Below are 18,514 nucleotides of genomic sequence, written 5' to 3'. Positions count from 1 at the left end.
GACATGAGAATCCTGGATCAGAGACAAAAGGAGCTTGTTGCTCACAGCAACAGCAGTAGGCAGAGTAACAGCACTTTCCCACGGGTTCTTCCAATTCCGACAGGCAACATGAAAAAAGTCACACAGTAGTTATTACAAGAGAGAACTCTGAGCTTTTCCTTTAAATACAATAATAGGTCAAATAGCCATTTTAATGTCTTTATTTGCTAATTCCATCTTCTCTACCACTATGGGGTTCATTTCTATTGACTGATTTTTCTCCCCGTTGTGAGTTACGTTTTCCTGCTTCCTGGCACATCTAGTAGTTGTGTTTTGTTTTTGTTTTTAAACTGGAAGATGGATTTTTTTTTTTAATAATTGTATTTACTTGTTTATTTTTGGCCGCGCTGGGTCTTTGTTGCTGCGCAGGCTTTTCTCCAGCTGCGGTGTGCAGGCAGCCCTGGCAGGTAGGCTTCAGCAGTTGCTGCTCGTGGGCTCTAGGGCACAGGCTCAGTAGTTGTGACACACACAGGCTTAGTAGCTCCATGGCATGTGAGATCTTCCCGGATCAGAGTGCAAAACTGTGTCTCCTGTATTGCCAGGTGGATTCTTCACCACTGAGCCACCAGAGAAACCAGGATTTTTGTGCGTTTTCCATTGTTGAGCGCTGAATTTGGTGTCTTCCTTTACAGACTGTTGGACCTGGTTGTGCTGGGTTGTGCTTGCTTCTGTTAGAACTGGTTGTACTTACCTCTCTTTCAGTCAGATCCTTTTGAGCCTGGTTTTTTAGACTTTCATTAGGGTGGGTGCAGAGTAGCCTCTAGCCTACCCTAGCAGCTCTGGAGCCACCACCGAATGCAGAGGTGGGAACACCCTAGCCTTGGCTTGTTTGGTGACATTTATCACTATGTAACTAAATGAATTTTTATTCATTTATGTCTACCCGGAAAAAGCTTAGCTACTCTGAGACAAACGTATTCCCCTCTGAGGCTCATGATACCCCTGATACTGTCTTTGAGATGTTCATTCCACACTGTCCTTTGGATAGGAAATAAAAATCTTAAATATTCCTTTAGAAAACATTTTTCAGTTTTCTTTAAAAATTTATTCTTTTAGAAAAAAAGTAAACAGTGATGAGGCATGAAATAAAAATACACGTTTGACAACAGGAAAACTTCTCTGTACCCTCTGAATCCCTTCAAAAGTCACATGTGTATCTGGATTGACCAGGCTTCTCCACCATTGGAAAAAATTGGATCTTGAAGCAGAGCACTGCAGCCTCTACACATTCTGATTTTCAGCTCTGGGAGGCCTAGAATGGCAGAGGGGACGAGTACTAAGAAAAAAACCATGAATCAAAAATAACTCCCCCAACACATTGTACTAATCAGTTCAGTTCAGTCGCTCAGTCATATCTGACTCTTTGCGACCCCATGGACTGCAGCATGCCAGGCTTCCCTGTCTATCACCAGCTCCCGGAGCTTACCCAAACTCATGTTCATCAAGTCAGTGATGCCATCCAACCATCTCATCCTCTGTCCTCCCCTCTCTTCCTGCCTTCAGTCTTTCCCAGCATTAGGGTCTTTTCAAATGAGTCAGTTCTTCACATCAGGTGGCCAAAGTATTGGGGCTTCAGCTTCAGCATCAGTCCTTCCAAAGAATATTCAGGACTGATTTCCTTTAGGATTGACTGGTTTGGCCTCCTTGCAGTCCAAGGAACTCTCAAGAGTCTTCTCCAACACCACAGTTTAATTAATAGATACTGTAAACTTCCCTTTTAAATAACACCACTACCCCACCCCAACTGAATGAGAACTATTGAGAGATACCTCACTATGAATTTTGGGAATGTATTTAAATCATAACTTTTGAGAACAGATTTTTTTAAAGTGATAGGGCCAGTGAAGAGGTAACATGGGAAGGAAGAGGATAAGACCTAGAGAGGCAGCTACAGAGGAGAATGAGAGAACACAAGGACCAACTTCATCCATCTTGAAACCTGGCCATTTTTTATAAGATACTGAACTGAAAGTGCATCCCACAGTCTCTCATCTCCCACACACACCCTAGACCCTCACCAACCCTGCTCAGCCTGGGGCTGCCACTGGCAGATCTGACGCTTTACACGGGATATACATGGAAGGCACCATACCATATTAACTGAGCTATCTGCCTCACTATACAACGTATGTATATGAGAATCTATTAAATAAGATTGGATCAGTACTTCCCTGATGTTAAGAATGCTTTAATGGACTGAGACACTTGGATAGCTGTCAATTCAACCTCCAGATACCTCCAAGAAGGAACAGCAAATTAAGAATTTACTGTAAAGCAACTATACTCCAATAAAAATTAATCTTAAAAAAAAAAAACAACCAGAAAAACAGTAACACTTAATAGAAAAATAAGCATTCATTGTCCACGTTCTACCCCTCCAGTCCCCATTTTCATCCCTACCCTCCAACTTGGCAATATTTTTAATGTTAGGAGCAAAATATGTCAAATGAAAGAGTACACTTTGAGATCTTATAACAGTTTCAAACATTCCTAAACATCTCCTCCGAAACACAGATCAAGGAACAGAGCAATTATTAACAAATATTAGTCATTTATTGATATAATAGTATGAAAAGAAGGAAGAGCATTAGAGTCTCAGCCTTAAATTTCTCCTAAATGTTTGAGCTATTTGCTCCACACATCTTACATATTTTTTCAGATAATGAGCACTTGGTAGTATATTTTTGGTAGTCATGACCTGTAAGGTTATTTGTCTTTCAGATGCTAATAGGACTGTACTGAAGCAGTCTTGTAGTTCTTCGTATTTAGTGCCCTAAAATTGGAAAATAAATGCATATTTAATTTGATAGGTACACGTAATAGATCTGTATATTCTTGTAAAAAAAAAAAACATTTTGCAATTATCAGTTAACAATCCAAACAAAACCAAACTTTCTCACTAAAGAAAAAGCTTCATGTATATCAGATATATTTTTTAAATGTAATTTAAAAGGAAAAACTGGTTTATGAGACCAATTTTAAATACTACTTCTCAGAGTTTTAAAACTAGGCTAAAAGAAGCTATAACTTGATTTCGGATAATATTTGTGATAATGTAAAAAAAAGATATTTCAATAAACTCAAAATACTAAACAAATGATAAACTTCTGAACAGTCAGATACTTTTTTCCTTTGCTTTAAACATAAGTGCTAGAGCATCATAGAATTTTCTCAGATCTGGTCTCTGGATAGCCAGAAAACTTGAAACCACACTCCTCCCCACCCCACACAAAATTCCATTTATTTGAGTGTGAGTGTGTTGAGGAAAATTCTAACTTTACTGTCAGTTCGGTTGTCAAAGGATAAAGGTCAAAGGACATGGAAAAAAGGCTCCATATCTTTGTTTCCCAAATGAATCCTCTACCAACTAGCCTACAAAAAAATATTCCTATAGACAACAGTTAAACTATATAAATAATGAAGGGGCAGCCTTACTTTCGTGATTATAATAATGATGTTTTTACAATCACTATCCACAAGTAATAAAGATGTACTAGTGTTTCTACAAAAGGCATGAATTTGATGTCCTTTTCCTAATCCATTGTATGATTACAATTAAGTTAGAAATATGTAAGTTAGTCAAATTGGCATTAAAACTTTTTCAGTGAATAGGCAGAAAGGGAATCAAATGAATTCTTAGTATTATGATCTTTCACATATAACAAAAGAATGACAGGCTGTCCTTTTCTAAATTATATTCTGAACTTCTAAGAACTTTTCAGTTTTGAGAGTGCTCAAAACCTAGGAAAGATTCGAGTTTTATGATACATGAATAATATATACTTTTCCTCGAAGTATTTTTAATTAATCAGAATATTTCCAGTTCTCATAGAGGGTTATTTAAAAGTTTAAGACAGAATAAGTATCATTAAGAGTCCACACAATTACTGAGAGTCTGGGGCCTATACAGAGATAATAATTTAATGAGTCAAAAGATCCTCTTAAGAAATAGACAATGTTAATATGTACTACTAAGTGAAATATATATATATATATATATATATATATGCATGCTAAGTCACTTCAGCTGTATCCAACTCTTTGTGACCCTATGGACTGTAGCCCACCAGGCTCCTCTGTTTATGGGATTCTCCAGGCGAGAATACTGGAGTAGGTTGCCATTTCCTTCTCCAGGGGATCTTCCCAACCCAGGGATTGAACCTTTGTCTGTTTGGTACAGATAAATTAAGCTTTTTCAATTGAGAATTTCAGAAGATGGGAAAGAACTTCTATAGGGGAGGGCAGATATAAAGAAGAAGCTGAGATTTCTACAGTCACCCAGATTTGTCAACTTTTGAAAATGTATGTAAATAAAAGATATTACTCTGAAGAAATCCAAAAGCTGGAAATAATTTATGAGCTAACATTACCACCTTTTGACATTCAAAGCCATTATACTTTCAACTGGTCTGCTTTTTGGTCCACTTGGTGGATGGAAAACCTTAGCACTTTTGCTGGATGGGCTTCTCAATTTAACCACGTAAGGGTCAGCAGAATGTGAAGGGTAAGGATCAAATGTTCCTGCCTTCATTCCACCAGCCTACAAGTAAAAATGAGACAGTTTAATGTGGTTCTGTCAAAATGCTTCTAACAAAAATTAGATGTGAAAAAGGTCATACATATTTGTGTATTGTACATGGAGCTGGTTTTACATTTAAAGAAAACTGTTTATTCTGTTTAATTCAAATACCAACAAAGGGTCTTCCTACCACCAATTTTATGGGTTAAGACACTATAATTCCAAAAGTTCTCTATTAAAATGCATATAGGTATAAGAAGGTAATATTCTCAACTATTGCCAACAGTTAATATACTAGTGAGTTTATCAGATCAGGCTATGAACTACACAGGATATGAGTCCATTCCTGAGGGAGTGAGACCCAGGTCACATGTATTTTGATACAGGAAGAAGTTAGGGTTCAGAACCAGAGGAGGAGAGATGAGGCCAAAGGTAAGGTTTATCCAAAAGGAAGCCTGGCACAACACGAATTCAGTAAACATCAGTAAATGATGGGGAAGATATTGAAAAAAAGTTTTTAATAAAAATAAAGAAACCGTACATAGAAAAAGAGAGTGAGAGGCAAACATAATCCACAATCAGTCCTCCACACCAGCAAGGTCTGCATCCTCAGATTCATCCAATCTCAGGGTGAAAATATTTTTTAAACAAAGAATTTCAGAAAGTTCCCCAAAAGAAAAATTGAACTTGACATGCACAGGAAACTATTTACTTAGCATTTGCATTGTATTAGATATTGTAAGTAGTCTAGAGATGATTTACATTATACAGGAGGATGTGCAAAGGTTACATGCAAATACTAGGCCATTTTATGTAAAGGACCTGAGCATCCTTGAATTTTGGTATTCTGGGGGTAGGGGGCAGTGGTCTTGAAACCAATCCCCCATTGATACTGAGGAATAACTGTACCATACATTGTACTTTTCTTATAATCTATTAAGAGAAGTCAATCATTTTTGACCTATAAGCAAAACAAACATTTGCTTTGACTTTTTAAACTGATACATATCAACAGGATTTCCATCATATATGGTCACCAAGAAAACTCTATTCAATCACAATAATCCATCTAATTAGTCATCCTTTCTCTTACAGTGTCTAAGCCAGATATATAAGAAAATGTGATTTATTTGAAAGATATAGTTGTAATTTTTCAAGTTATCAAGATTGAGACATATGGATTAGTTTAAAAGCAATAAATAATAAGGATTCTAAAGAAAATACAATTGATTAATTAATTGATGTAAAAGCAAAACAGATGAATAGAAAATAGAAAAATATATATGGTAAGTAAACCAACTCACCAGATGATGCTTAAAAAATTAACAGGTAAATCTACATTATAAAGATTGAGAAGCAGGTGGAAGAAACCTATACATATATGGAATATCAAAAACTGTAAGATAATATTTTTTTACACCTCTACATTGACAAATTTGAAAACCTGAATTAAATGAATGGTTCTCAAAGAAAAATATTGTCAAAGTGACTCAAAGAGAGGACACCTACAGAAAATAGGTGGACATCATGTAAGAAATTAAGATCAGAACACTTACTATGAGAAGTCTTTTAAATTTTCAAGGAAAAGATATATTTGATGCTATTAAACTCTTACTTTAAGATGCTAGCATCTACTTATATCAAAATAGAACAAGGAATGTAAAAATATAGACCAGTCACAACACTTATAATAATTGATGCAAAAATACTTAATAAAATATTAGCAAATAAAACACAGTATTACACTTAAAGATTAATACAACACAGTCAAGTGAGAATCATTTCAAGAAATCTATTATTTTTACTCACCTTATAATAAGTTAATGAAGAAAAACAAGATGGTCTAGATAGATTATACCAAAACATTCAACATAATTCTACAAACATTCCTGATTTAGTCTTATTTATTTAAACATGAACGCTAGAGGTATTCCCATGATCCCCATATCATGTCTAAACACTGGGCACAAGCACGACATGAGAGAGAGAAATATTGGCAAGGAAGGAGCAAAATTATTTGCAGATAATATAATCACATATCTAAAGATCCAAAGAGAATCAATGAAATACCTATTAGAATATAAAATTTAATAAAGTGCCAGTTACTTTAAGAAAATCAGATGTTTTAATAAGAGCAAATAATATAAGTGGATTGATGGGGAAAAGAAACATTGACCAGGACCTTAAAATAAGAATAAATATGATACATAAATCTATGTGAAACAAAATATAAAAATCTATAAGACAAATAAAGGTTTCTGTAAGTAGCTTAATTCTAGATAAGAAGATTCAAAGTATAAAAATGCTAATACAAGCTAAAATCTAAAGATCTCATTTTAGAGCAAAACACCAAAGGTCTTTTTTCCCCAGAACTTCACAAAATAATTCCAAAGTTCTAAATAATAACTACTGGGAAACAGTCATATAAACTTATTTTAAAAATAATAAGAAACTAGACCACCCAATATTAAAATGCAATAATTATTAAAAATAGTTTGGTACTGGTAGAAATAAACATCAATTAAATAGAATGAAAATTCAGGGGGAAAAAAACACTAAAAATGGGAATTTTGATTTGATAAAGTGGCATTTCAAAACAGGGGTGTTAATTATTCTATCTGTGAGATCAGGAACAATTGGCTCTTTAAAAAAAATTTAAGTCTCAGTATAATAAGCTGCACCCATTTTAAGTTTACAGGTTCTGTGAGTTTTGACAGATGTGATTTTTCCAGTAGTCATGTATGGATGTGAGAATTGGACTATAAAGAAAGCTGAGTGCTGAAGAATTGATGCTTTTGAACTGTGGTGTTGGAGAAGACTCTTGAGAGTCCCTTGGACTGCAAGGAGATCCAACCAGTCCATCCTAAAGGAGATCAGGGCTGGTGTTCATTGGAAGGACTGATGCTGAAGCTGAAACTCCAATATTTTGGCTGCCTGATGTGAAGAGCTGACTCATTTGAAAAGACCCTGATGCTGGGAAAGATTGAGGGTAGGAGGAGAAGGGGACAACAGAGGATGAGATGGTTGGATGGCATCACTGACTCAATGGACATGAGTTTGGGTAAACTTCAGGAGTTGGTGATGGACAGGAGGGCCTGGCATGCTGCAGTCCATGGGGTTGCAAAGAGTCAGACATGACTGAATGACTGAACTGACTGACTGATACACCCTTGAAACCACAAAGGCAATCAAGATATGGAACATATCCTCCCCTCAAAGCATCCTTCTGTCCATAAAACTGAATTTTGAAAAAGATAAAAGCTGGATCCTTACCTTGTTCTTTCCATCAAAATATATTCCAGATGAAAATTTAAATGCAAAAGGATAAGACTAATTAAGAAATCAAGAATGCATATTTCACTAATGTTGCTGGGAAGGAAAGTCATTCTGAGAATGACATAAACTCAGCACAGAGGACTCATAAAATCATTATTTTATATGATTTTATCATTATAAAGTTTATATTTTATAATGATAAATCATTATTGCTATTTCTGAATAGCACAGAATACTATAACCAAGTCAAAGATTCAATAGACTAGAAAAATTATTTTCAACACAAATGATAAAACAATATCCTTAATATATGAAAAGATCTTACAGATCAATATGAAAAAGACAAATGTCTTAATAGAACATTTGCAAGTAAAAGGAACACACAATTCACCAAAAAAAAACACAAAACACTAAGGTATAAACTAAGTCTGTAAACTGTAAGGGAGATTTTTATTTTTATTCACACTTGTAAACCTCAGCAGAAGGAAGACAGTTCATTTTAATCATCCTTCAAAAACTAAAGATGGTCTGACTTTTTATGGTTTTGAGAAAAACTATACCTAAGATCTAGACAGGTGCTTAGAAAATTCATTGTAAATTAAAATACTTTAGAGATGAGTAATAATTATTTCATAAGGGCATCATTATTCCTTATGGTATCCACATTCTATGACTTTTCATAATTTCATCAAAACAGGTTTCATGATTCATGGCAAGAATATAAACAAATGGGAAATAAAATAATATGACAGCAAGAGGCAACATTTCTTTATGATGCTTAATATTTTTTCATTCTAAAAAATTTAACTTACCTTTTTACCAGGAGAAGAGGGCTTAAAAGGGTTTCCAACTGTTTCTTTCTTCTCTGCTTTTTTAATTGGTGGTAAAGGTTTGTCAGACATGTAAGGATTGGTATCAAAATATTCCCTTGGGTAAAGATTTAATTTGAAAGCTGTCCCTTTAAGTAAACGATGATGTTCTTCATTCTCTTTCTGTAAATTAAGGAGTCTAAAATTACATTAGGTAGCAAAAATTACTCAACACTGCAAGTAACGTAAAGTTAATTTAACTTTAAATTTTAATATAAGCGTGCAGATTTTTAAAGTATATACTTCTGGGTTCACTTTTTTGAAACATTCCTCCGCTATGTTCTGTTTTTATGATACAAAAGATATGCTTGCTTAGGAAGAAGCACAGCTATGATTGTTCATCTTGAATATAAATTTATTTGATGTATATAGATATATTACTTGAGCAAATCTTTATTAACTATCTATAATATGATATAATACATTAAAAATAAAAGTCAGTTTCTAGTTCAAACCCTAACTCCTTCCCGATTTCTAGCATTTCCCAGGGACACTGGGAAAATTACTGACCCTTTTAGTGTTACATTTTCTTCAACTATAAATGACGATTATAACATCCCCCCGATCCTTAATGCTATGATAAAGATTAAATGCGATTATGTGTTCAAAGTACCTGGCACATGGTAGGCCTTCAAAGAAATGTCAGCTTTTCTCCTAAGAATAAGGAATACTTACTTTTTACATTACAACACTTTTATGTTACAATATTATTTTAGGAAATTCAGGGACATAAAATTTCTGACTTAGGAATAGTAAGTTCTAAATGCGGAATGAAAGAGTTTTATTCTAAAGAGAGAAAAATATCTTATATCCATAAACGTAGGATGAAAGACTAATTACTAAGCTATTGATAAAACTGCCTTGTATGTATTTATATATTAGGTATTAACATTCCTACAGAATATATTATTCTATTCTATGTAAAAAGTAGTTTACATAGAATCTTATATAAAGTGAAGAGTCCATACATAGAAATAAGAGATGACTATTTTCAAATGACCAAGGTTTCTGCTCAATTTAATAGAAAACTTTTCCTGGGTTTGGACATGCCCATTTGCAAAATTGGCCACTATTCTTCTATCTCATGCGTGCATGCGTGCTAAGTCACTTCAGTCGTGTCTGACTCCGTGTGACCCTATGGATTATAGCCCGCTAGGCTCCTCTGTCCATGGGGATTCCTCAGGCAAGAATACTGGAGTGGGTTGCCATGCCCTCCTCCATCTATCTCACTGCCATTTAAAGTCACCACAGCCAAAATTATTGAAGACTGCATGCTGAAAAAAAAACGAAAATTTAAAAACTTATATCCTTTTCTAGTCTCCACTTCTTCCCTTCTCCCCAATACTCTTCCATTCTGTTCACTCACCATAATGGCCTGATCAGCCCAAAAGGACTACCACTACTTTCTTATGCACAAAATATTAGGGTGTGTTGGGAATACAGCTAAGGATTAGGATACAATGCTTAGAATCAAAATAGAGCAGAGTTGATCAGGCCATGCTGACAGAAATCTCACAGCTAGTTTAGAGAGATGGAAGATAAACTATAGCACAAATTAAAGCTCATCCAGGGAATCTAAAATCAAAACGGTAAAATCATTACAATTCCTAAACATCAATCTGCCATTGCCAACATAATACAAATAGATAAAATAAACCCTAATTGGATCACAAGTGAATTCTCTAAGTCAACTAAATAAGAGAAAGAGTGAAATAAGTTACAAGAGATTCCTTTACCTTGTTATCTAGTTTTGCTGCATCATAGAGATCAGAAGAGTGTGAAAACTGCTTACCTATGGTAATATTTGCATAGCTAAGGAAGGAAAATAATGATGATGACTTCAGGGTTCAGAAATTAAATTTTTAAAATTCAAAACAAATGATATGAAAGTATTGGAATATCTTACCCATATCCAGTTCCTTTCTTTCCTGGGTTTGTGTATAAATTCTTTCCAGGTGGCTCATATTTGTCTTTGGGTTTAGACTGAGCACTGAAAAACGGGACTGGTCCCCCTATGGTTCCATAGTAACTTCCTAATCCACAGCTTAAATACAGTGTAACAAGAACAAAAAGAAGCAAGTTCAAATAGTGAACTTTGTGTTATATGTATTTTACCAAAATTTATAAAATATTATTGAAAGAGGAGCAAAATATACGCAGTAGATTTGACTTGCTTAACTTCAGTAAGAAAAAAAAAAAAAAAACTCTTGTTATTTTTTTAATCTAATTTTCCCTATTACTCAAAGTCAAAAATTCCATTTTAAATGTGCTACATAAACAAAGCTTTAGCAATCTCTAGGAGGTTAGAAGAGTTTACATTAGTTCAGTTAACCACAAGAATAAATAGACCCTTTGTGTGTTCTTCTGCTGTGTTTTTTCTAAAATTATTTTTTATTTAAGCATAGTTTATTGACAATATTATATTAGTTCCAGGGGATGGGAAAGTTGAACAGGAAAAGTTGTTATAAGGATAAAATACATATGTTACATGAAAAAGAAATAAAGTAGTAGCCCCAAAAATACACATTGGAATTTTACATCTAAGAAGAAAAGTAAGAAACCCAAAAAAAAAGTAGTAATAATAATAATAAATAGTTCACACTTCTCCAAAGTGTACAAAGGTAGGAAAAGATAAAACTATAATAACAGAAAAGAAGACATTCTCTACTCTTAATAAAGACAATTTAACTTGGAAGACTGAAGCTTTACTAATCTCAAAACACAAATAAGCACAAAATTATTTTTCAACCAATCCTCATCTGTCATAAACTCTAGATTGAGAGTCAATGTTACTGAGTGTGAATTAACATCATATTATAAAACTCAGCTATAGTATATCACATAGATTATATGATTTTATCAGTTTAAGGATTTAAAGGTTAAAAAAAAAAGAAACTTATACTGACAATTTTTACAACTAAAATACTGTTAAGCCCCTACATGTAACTTCATCATGATTTTTAAACAATGTACCTTTGATAAATTATCCTTTTTACCCAAAAAAGATTTCTCCTAATTTCACATTTTTTATTTATACTTTTTTAAAGTTTTAAAAAGTAGAAAAAATAGTCAAGGCCACAGACATGATGACCCAAGGCAATTTTTTTTCTAGTCTGACTATTGCAAGATTTTCAACTAAAACTTTTCATTATTTAGTTGGCTTTATTAGTATAAATTGATAGAAAATAGTGACATAGATGACTAAAAATTTAATGTGACAATGAGAATCTACTTAATCAATTACCCTGCAACTTAAATCACCCAATATAACTGTCTCCATCTAAGACAAACTTAACCTAAAAGTCACACTTTAAAAAATGAGTCATACAAAAGTTAGTCCTACAGAAAAATCAACAATTTAGGCTGCAGCAGAGAGAGTGATGCAGGAGATAGATTTAAGATTTTCTCCCCAATACTTACGGCTTTTTCTCTCCACTGCTGGGGAGGAAAGCTTTGCTTAGATTTTTTTTGGCTTCCTCCATCATGTACCGTCTCCTCACTTGATTTGGATTGACATAGCTTTCACCTTCAAAAATCCTTGCAAAATGGGGATCAAAATAACCTGCCTGGAGATTGGACATTTCTTTGGATCCCCCAGGTAGCATCTGTCTATTTTTGCTTGCAGCTTCATTAAAAGGTCCTTTAAAGATAAAATAGGAATGACAATTTTGAGCTCACCATTAATAAAAGGAAATGAAAAATAATAGAAAACTTTCCTGATCCTTGCCACTAGAACACCAGGGCAACAGAGAAAAGTTTCAAAACATGATTTGAGCTGATGAGTTTTGAGCTCTTAAATGCTGTTTCAAAATGGTCACTGAAAGATCCATATCAAAGGCTTCACTGACAATAAGAACTAAGGCATTGCCATAAAACAGTTTAATAATTAGACTGAGATTCTCTTAAACTGAATCTGAGAGCTGGAAGAGGCCTTACAGGTCACTGAATCCAATGCTTTCCCATAAGAAACTGTTTTGCATCTTGCCTTTTTAACAATTTATCTTAGAGATGTTCCATATCAGCGTATTCTTTTTTATTGTTTTATTTATGACTTCTAAAAATCTCTCAGGTATTTATTTGGCACTTCATTTTCAAGAAAGTGATCGTGGATGGCCATTTTAGATGTAAATGTAAACGCTATTTGTATAGTAGAGTGTCCCAACTAAGGGGAAAAAAAAAGCCAACGGTTCAGTCCCTTCATGGCTGTGATTCCCTTTTTGGGCTTTCCAGGAGGGGTGCCAGTGGTAAAGAGTCTGCCTGCCAATGCAGGAGCGACAGGGCACTGGGGCGATTCCTGGGTCCAGAAGATTCCTTGGAGAAGGAAATGGCAACTCACTCTAGTATTCTTGTCTGAGAAATCCCACAGACAGAGGAGCCTGGAGGGCCACAGTCCATGGGCTTGCAAAAGAGCCGAACACAACCTAGCGACTAGACAACAAACAAAATATTCTGGGAGAAAACTGCCATGCACCTTGAGAATAAAATACAAATACCTATGAGGAGAATATATGAAGGTAGGATAGTCCAAGAAAACGAGCTTCCTGATCTAGCTTAAAAAAGTTATCTCTTACCGATACTGAAATTTCACAGGTATTTTCAACTTTATACCTAAAGCTTTAAAATACAGACCATTCAAAAAGACCATTTAACAAACATTAAAATCAAAATTTTATAGAGGGAACATCCACTCAGGCTGTAAAGAAAACAAAATTATACTTACGATTAAACTGTGACACATATTTATCCCCCACAGTGATATATTCCATCTCACTGAAGAGGCCAATCCTCTCCATGTCAGTCTTCCCTCCTTCCACAGGCATGGCTGCTCCCTGTTGGCCGTGTGCTCTATGTTGGTGACTTCAGCGGGTTTCTTAGTGCTACTTCTATAGCAAAATTCTACTCCACACTGAAAAATACAGGAGAAAATGTAGGGAAAGCGTGATTCTAACTTTCAGTCCCAAATAGTTTCAGTCTGAGAAACTATTAGTTACATCATAAAACAATAGTCCCAAGCTATATATGGGGAAAGAATCTACTTTGTGGGGCTGAGGGGGAATAATGGAGATTCAAAATTATCACCACGAACTCTCCCCTTGAGTCTCCAGCTGAAATATCCACAAATTACAAAGGAATGTTTATCTGTGGCACTGCCATTCATCTGTCACAAACAGAAATATTATGACGGTACAGTTCAGTTCAGTTCAGTCACTCAGTCGTGTCTGACTCTTTGCGACCCCATGAATCGCAGCATGCCAGGCCTCCCTGCTCATCACCATCTCCCAGAGTTCACTCAGACTCACGTCCATCGAGTCCGTGATACCATCCAGCCATCTCATCCTCGGTCGCCCCCTTCTCCTCCTGCCCCCAATCCCTCCCAGCTTCAGAGTCTTTTCCAATGAGTCAATTCTTCTCATGAGGTGGTCGAAGTACTGGAGTTTCAGCTTTAGCATCATTCCTTCCAAAGAAATCCCAGGGTTGATCTCCTTTAGAATGGACTGGTTGGATCTCCTTGCAGTCCAAGGACTCTCAAGAGTCTTCTCCAACACCACAGTTCAAAAGCATCAATTTCTTTGGCGCTCAGCCTTCTTCACAGTCCAACTCTCACATCCATACATGACCACTGGAAAACCATAGCCTTGACTAGACGGACCTTAGTCGGCAAAGTAATGTCTCTGCTTTTAAATATGCTATCTAGGTTGGTCATAACTTTTCTTCCAAGGAGTAAGCGTCTTTTAATTTCATGGCTGCAATCACCATCTGCAGTGATTTTGGAGACCCCAAAAATAAAGTCAGACACTGTTTCCACTGTTTCCCCATCTATTTTCCCATGAAGTGATGGGACCAGATGCCATGATCTTTGTTTTCTGAATATTGAGCTTTAAGTCAACTTTTTCACTCTCCTCTTTCACTTTCATCAAGAGGCTTTTTAGTTCCTCTTCACTTTCTGCCATAAGGGTGGTGTCATCTGCATACCTGAGGTTATTGAGATTTCTCCCGGCAATCTTGATTCCAGCTTGTGTTTCTTCCAGTCCAGCGTTTCTCATGATGTACTCTGCATAGAAGTCAAATAAGCAGGGTGACAATATACAGCCTTGACGTACTCCTTTTCCTATTTGGACCAGTCCGTTGTTCCATGTCCAGTTGTAACTGTTGCTTCCTGACCCGCATACAGATTTCTCAAGAGGCAGGTTAGGTGGTCTGGTATTCCCATCTCTTTCAGAATTTTCCACAGTTTATTGTGACCCACACAGTCAAAGGCTTTGGCATAGTCAATAAAGCAGAAATAGATGTTTTTCTGAAACTCTTCAGCTTTTTCCATGATCCAGTGGATGTTAGCAATTTGATCTCTGGTTCCTCTGCCTTTTCTAAAACCAGCTTGAACATCAGGGAGTTCATGGTTCACATATTGCTGAAGCCTGGCTTGGAGAATTTTGAGCATTACTTCACTAGCATGTGAAATGAGTACAATTGTGCGGGAGTTTGAGCATTCTTGGCATTGCGTTTCTTTGGGATTGGAATGAAAACTGACCTTTTCCAGTCCTGTGGCCACTGCTGAGTTTTCCAAATTTGCTGGCATACTGAGTGCAGCACTTTCACAGCATCATCTTTTAGGATTTGAAACAGCTCAACTGGAATTCCATCACCTCCACTAGCTTTGTTCGTAATGATGCTTTCTAAGGCCCACTTGACTTCACTTTCCAAGATGTCTGGCTCTAGATTAGTGATCACATCATCATGATTATCTGGGTTGTGAAGATCCTTTTTGCACAGTTCTTCCATGTATTCTTGCCACCTCTTCTTAATATCTTCTGCTTCTGTTAGGTCCAGACCATTTCTGTCCTTTATCGAGCCCATCTTTGCATGAAATGTTCCCTTGGTATCTCTAATTTTCTTGAAGAGATCTCTAGTCTTTCCCATTCTGTTCTTTTCCTCTATTTCTTTGCATTGATTGCTAAAGAAGGCTTTCTTATCTCTTCTTGCTATTCTTTGGAACTCTGCATTCAGATGCTTATATCTTTCCTTTTCTCCTTTGCTTTTCGCCTCTCTTCTTTTCACAGCTATTTGTAAGGCCTCCCCAGACAGCCACTTTGCCTTTTTGCATTTCTTTTCCATGGGGATGGTCTTGATCCCTGTCTCCTGTACAATGTCACTAACCTCATTCCATAGTTCATCAGGCACTCTACAGTGTGGTATAATTACTGTATAAACAACATCCTTCTTTTGAGAAGTTCAAAGTTGACTGTAAGATCTTAATTATATAAGGCAGTCATTTTTAGTTTAAACCCTTCTATCTAAACATACTACATTGTCCCTTGTATTAAAAATTACAACTTACTTTTACAGAATGCACAACACACCTAGGGCATTACCCTATAATTCTTGAATTTTTTCAAGTTTAATGTATATAACAAATGTGCCACTTGGCGAAATCAGTTCACAACGGGGATAGATAGGAAGAGAGGACAACTGACTAAGCAAGATAAACACAAAGAAGAGCAAAACAAAAATCCACAAAGAATTCAGAGTATTTGTTAAAGAGCAGACTGCAACTATGAGTTCTTGAAATATCACTCTAAATATGCAACTACATATTTGGATGTTTCCTTTAACTAGACACGTTCTAAAAAGTTGGACCAAAGAACTAAGAATGCTTGCCTCCATTTCATGGTAATATTTTTGAAGCACCAACTAGATCTAGGTACTGGACACATAGGGTGATGAATAAAACAAACATCGGCTTACACTTCCCAGTTTATAATCCAAGGCAAGAAACTTCTGCTTTGAATTTATAGCAAGCTGTTTCAATGACAGGATTGTCTATTTGAATCTGTGGCTCATCCTCTCCTCCTCCTTGCCATTCTACCTCTGATCACCTATGCTTTAAAACTAAACGTCAGTCAGTTGGAGGGCACTAATTCGATTTGTTTCATGTTTCAAGGCTCCATCTCCACCGCAACCTTAAAGCCTTCCTGTGCTGCTACAGGGGCTCAAATCCTTTAAATGGCTCATAAGGCCACTATCACCCTCACCTGTCACCATGGCAACCCCTCTCCCTGGAACCTAAGCTCCAATTGTCTTTCAGTTCTCAAGTCAGCCTCTCCAACCACAGGACACTAGCACATGCTGTCTCACTTTTGCCAGGTACTTCACTGTGCCTACTCCATTCTTTCCTCAATAAATACTGATCCTTCTGATTAGCTCATTCTTCACTTCCTTAATTCACTTCATCATAGTGCCATGCACTTCCCTCTCCAAGCCCTGATCATGGATGCTTATTTTATATTGGGTTATTTTACATTCACCTTGTAGGGATCTTGAATTAACTGCTGTTTTCCCTCACTTGGTTTTTCCAGTGGTCATGTATGGATGTGAGAATTGGACTATAAAGAAAGCTGAGCAGTGAAGAATTGATGCTTTTGAACTGTGGTGTTGGAGAGGGCTCTTGAGAGTCCCTTGGACTGCAAGGAAATCCAACCTGTCCATCCTAAAGGAGATCAGTCCTGGGTGTTCATAGGAAGGACTGCTGTTGAGGCTCAAACTCCAATACTTTGGCCACCTGATGCAAAGAGCTGACTAACTGAAAAAGACCCTGATGCTGGGAAAGATTGATGGCTGGATGAGAAGGGGACAGCAGAGGATGAGATGGTTGGATGGCATCATCGACTCGATGGACATGGGTTTGGGTGGACTCCGGGAGTTGGTGATGGACAGGGAGGCCTGGCGTGCTGCGGTTCATGGGATCGCAAAGAGTCGGACACTATTGAGCGACTGAACTGAACTGAACTGTGAAAAGTGAAAGTGAAGTAGCTCAGTCGTGTCCGACTCTTTGCGACCCCATGGACGTTAGCCCACCAGGCTCCCCAGTCCATGGAATTTTCCAGGCAAGAGTACTGGAGTGGGTTGCCATTTCCTTCTCCAGAGGATCTTCCCAACCCAGGGATCGAACACGGGTTTCCCGCACTGCAGGCAGACGCTTTACCGTCCGGGGGGATCTCGAATTAACTGCTGTTTTCCCTCACTAAACTGTGGGCTCCAGTGTGACACAGAGGGAAGAAAGGAAAGGGAACAAAAGGAGAGTTTTTGCCTTGAATTTTTCCACTACTTAACTCTTCTTGAGCAGCATTGGCAAAATTTTTCATTCACTTATTTAACGTTTTGCAAAACCCTCCTCTGAGTAGGGCTTGCTGGTAGAAGTTATAAAACTGAGATTTTTAAAAGGCATAGATACTGCTGTTAGAGAGCTTATACTCTTAGACAAGACCATAAAGTATAACATAGTGGAACACGGCAAGTACCCTTCCAAAGTTATGGATAAAGTGTCTTAGGGGATGAAGGAGGGACAGAAAACTTCTGGGGAAAATGATGTCCCATTAGGGAAATGGAGGTTCAGGTATCTAAAAGACAGTACCTGATAGCTGCGAGTACCAAGTCACCTCGGAGAAGGGTACAAAGATCAGAGATCAGACTGCTTCAGCTTCAGTCCGAGCCAAGCTGCAAGAGCGACCAGCGCCACGAAGCTGCCCCCGCGCGAACGATTCCCGCGCTGGACTTCGCCACGCAGCGGGTCCGCACGCTAGCCGAGCGGCGGAGACCTTCCGCGCCGCGTTGCCCCGGCTACGGGAGAATCCATTCCGAGAACGAACGTAGAGGGAGGCTAGGTGGAGGATTCGCATATGGTCGAGGAAGACACAGACAGAAAGACGCCAAGAGGATGCGGAGGACCTGCGTCCATCATTCGTTAGGACTTCCGCTCCCCGCCCCGTTATCCCCCCGCGAGATCTGGAGTGGTGGTACGCCCCGTGACGCACGC

General features: G+C 37.1%; 1 protein-coding gene across 2 annotated transcripts; it reads right to left on the bottom strand.

The window, feature by feature from the left end:
• Window positions 1-2,570: 2,570 nt before the first annotated feature.
• CFAP96 (cilia and flagella associated protein 96) lies at window positions 2,571-18,460 on the bottom strand. 2 transcript variants are annotated; one of them, XM_004021703.5, is made up of 8 exons: window positions 18,113-18,460; window positions 13,424-13,609; window positions 12,124-12,343; window positions 10,610-10,747; window positions 10,440-10,515; window positions 8,647-8,826; window positions 4,413-4,579; window positions 2,571-2,812 (listed from the first exon to the last, which is right to left on the bottom strand). In XM_004021703.5, the coding sequence occupies exons 2-8, from the start codon at window positions 13,521-13,523 to the stop codon at window positions 2,764-2,766; spliced, it is 930 nt and encodes a 309-aa protein (XP_004021752.1). In that variant the 5' UTR covers window positions 13,524-13,609; window positions 18,113-18,460; the 3' UTR covers window positions 2,571-2,763. The 2 variants fall into 2 exon arrangements, with proteins under 2 accessions (XP_004021752.1, XP_042097441.1); XM_042241507.1 differs by lacking the exon at window positions 4,413-4,579.
• Window positions 18,461-18,514: the final 54 nt, after the last annotated feature.

The sequence above is a fragment of the Ovis aries genome, chromosome 26 (genome assembly GCF_016772045.2).
Source record: "Ovis aries strain OAR_USU_Benz2616 breed Rambouillet chromosome 26, ARS-UI_Ramb_v3.0, whole genome shotgun sequence".
NCBI lineage: Eukaryota > Metazoa > Chordata > Mammalia > Artiodactyla > Bovidae > Ovis > Ovis aries.
This window is presented reverse-complemented; position numbering and strand designations above follow the sequence as displayed.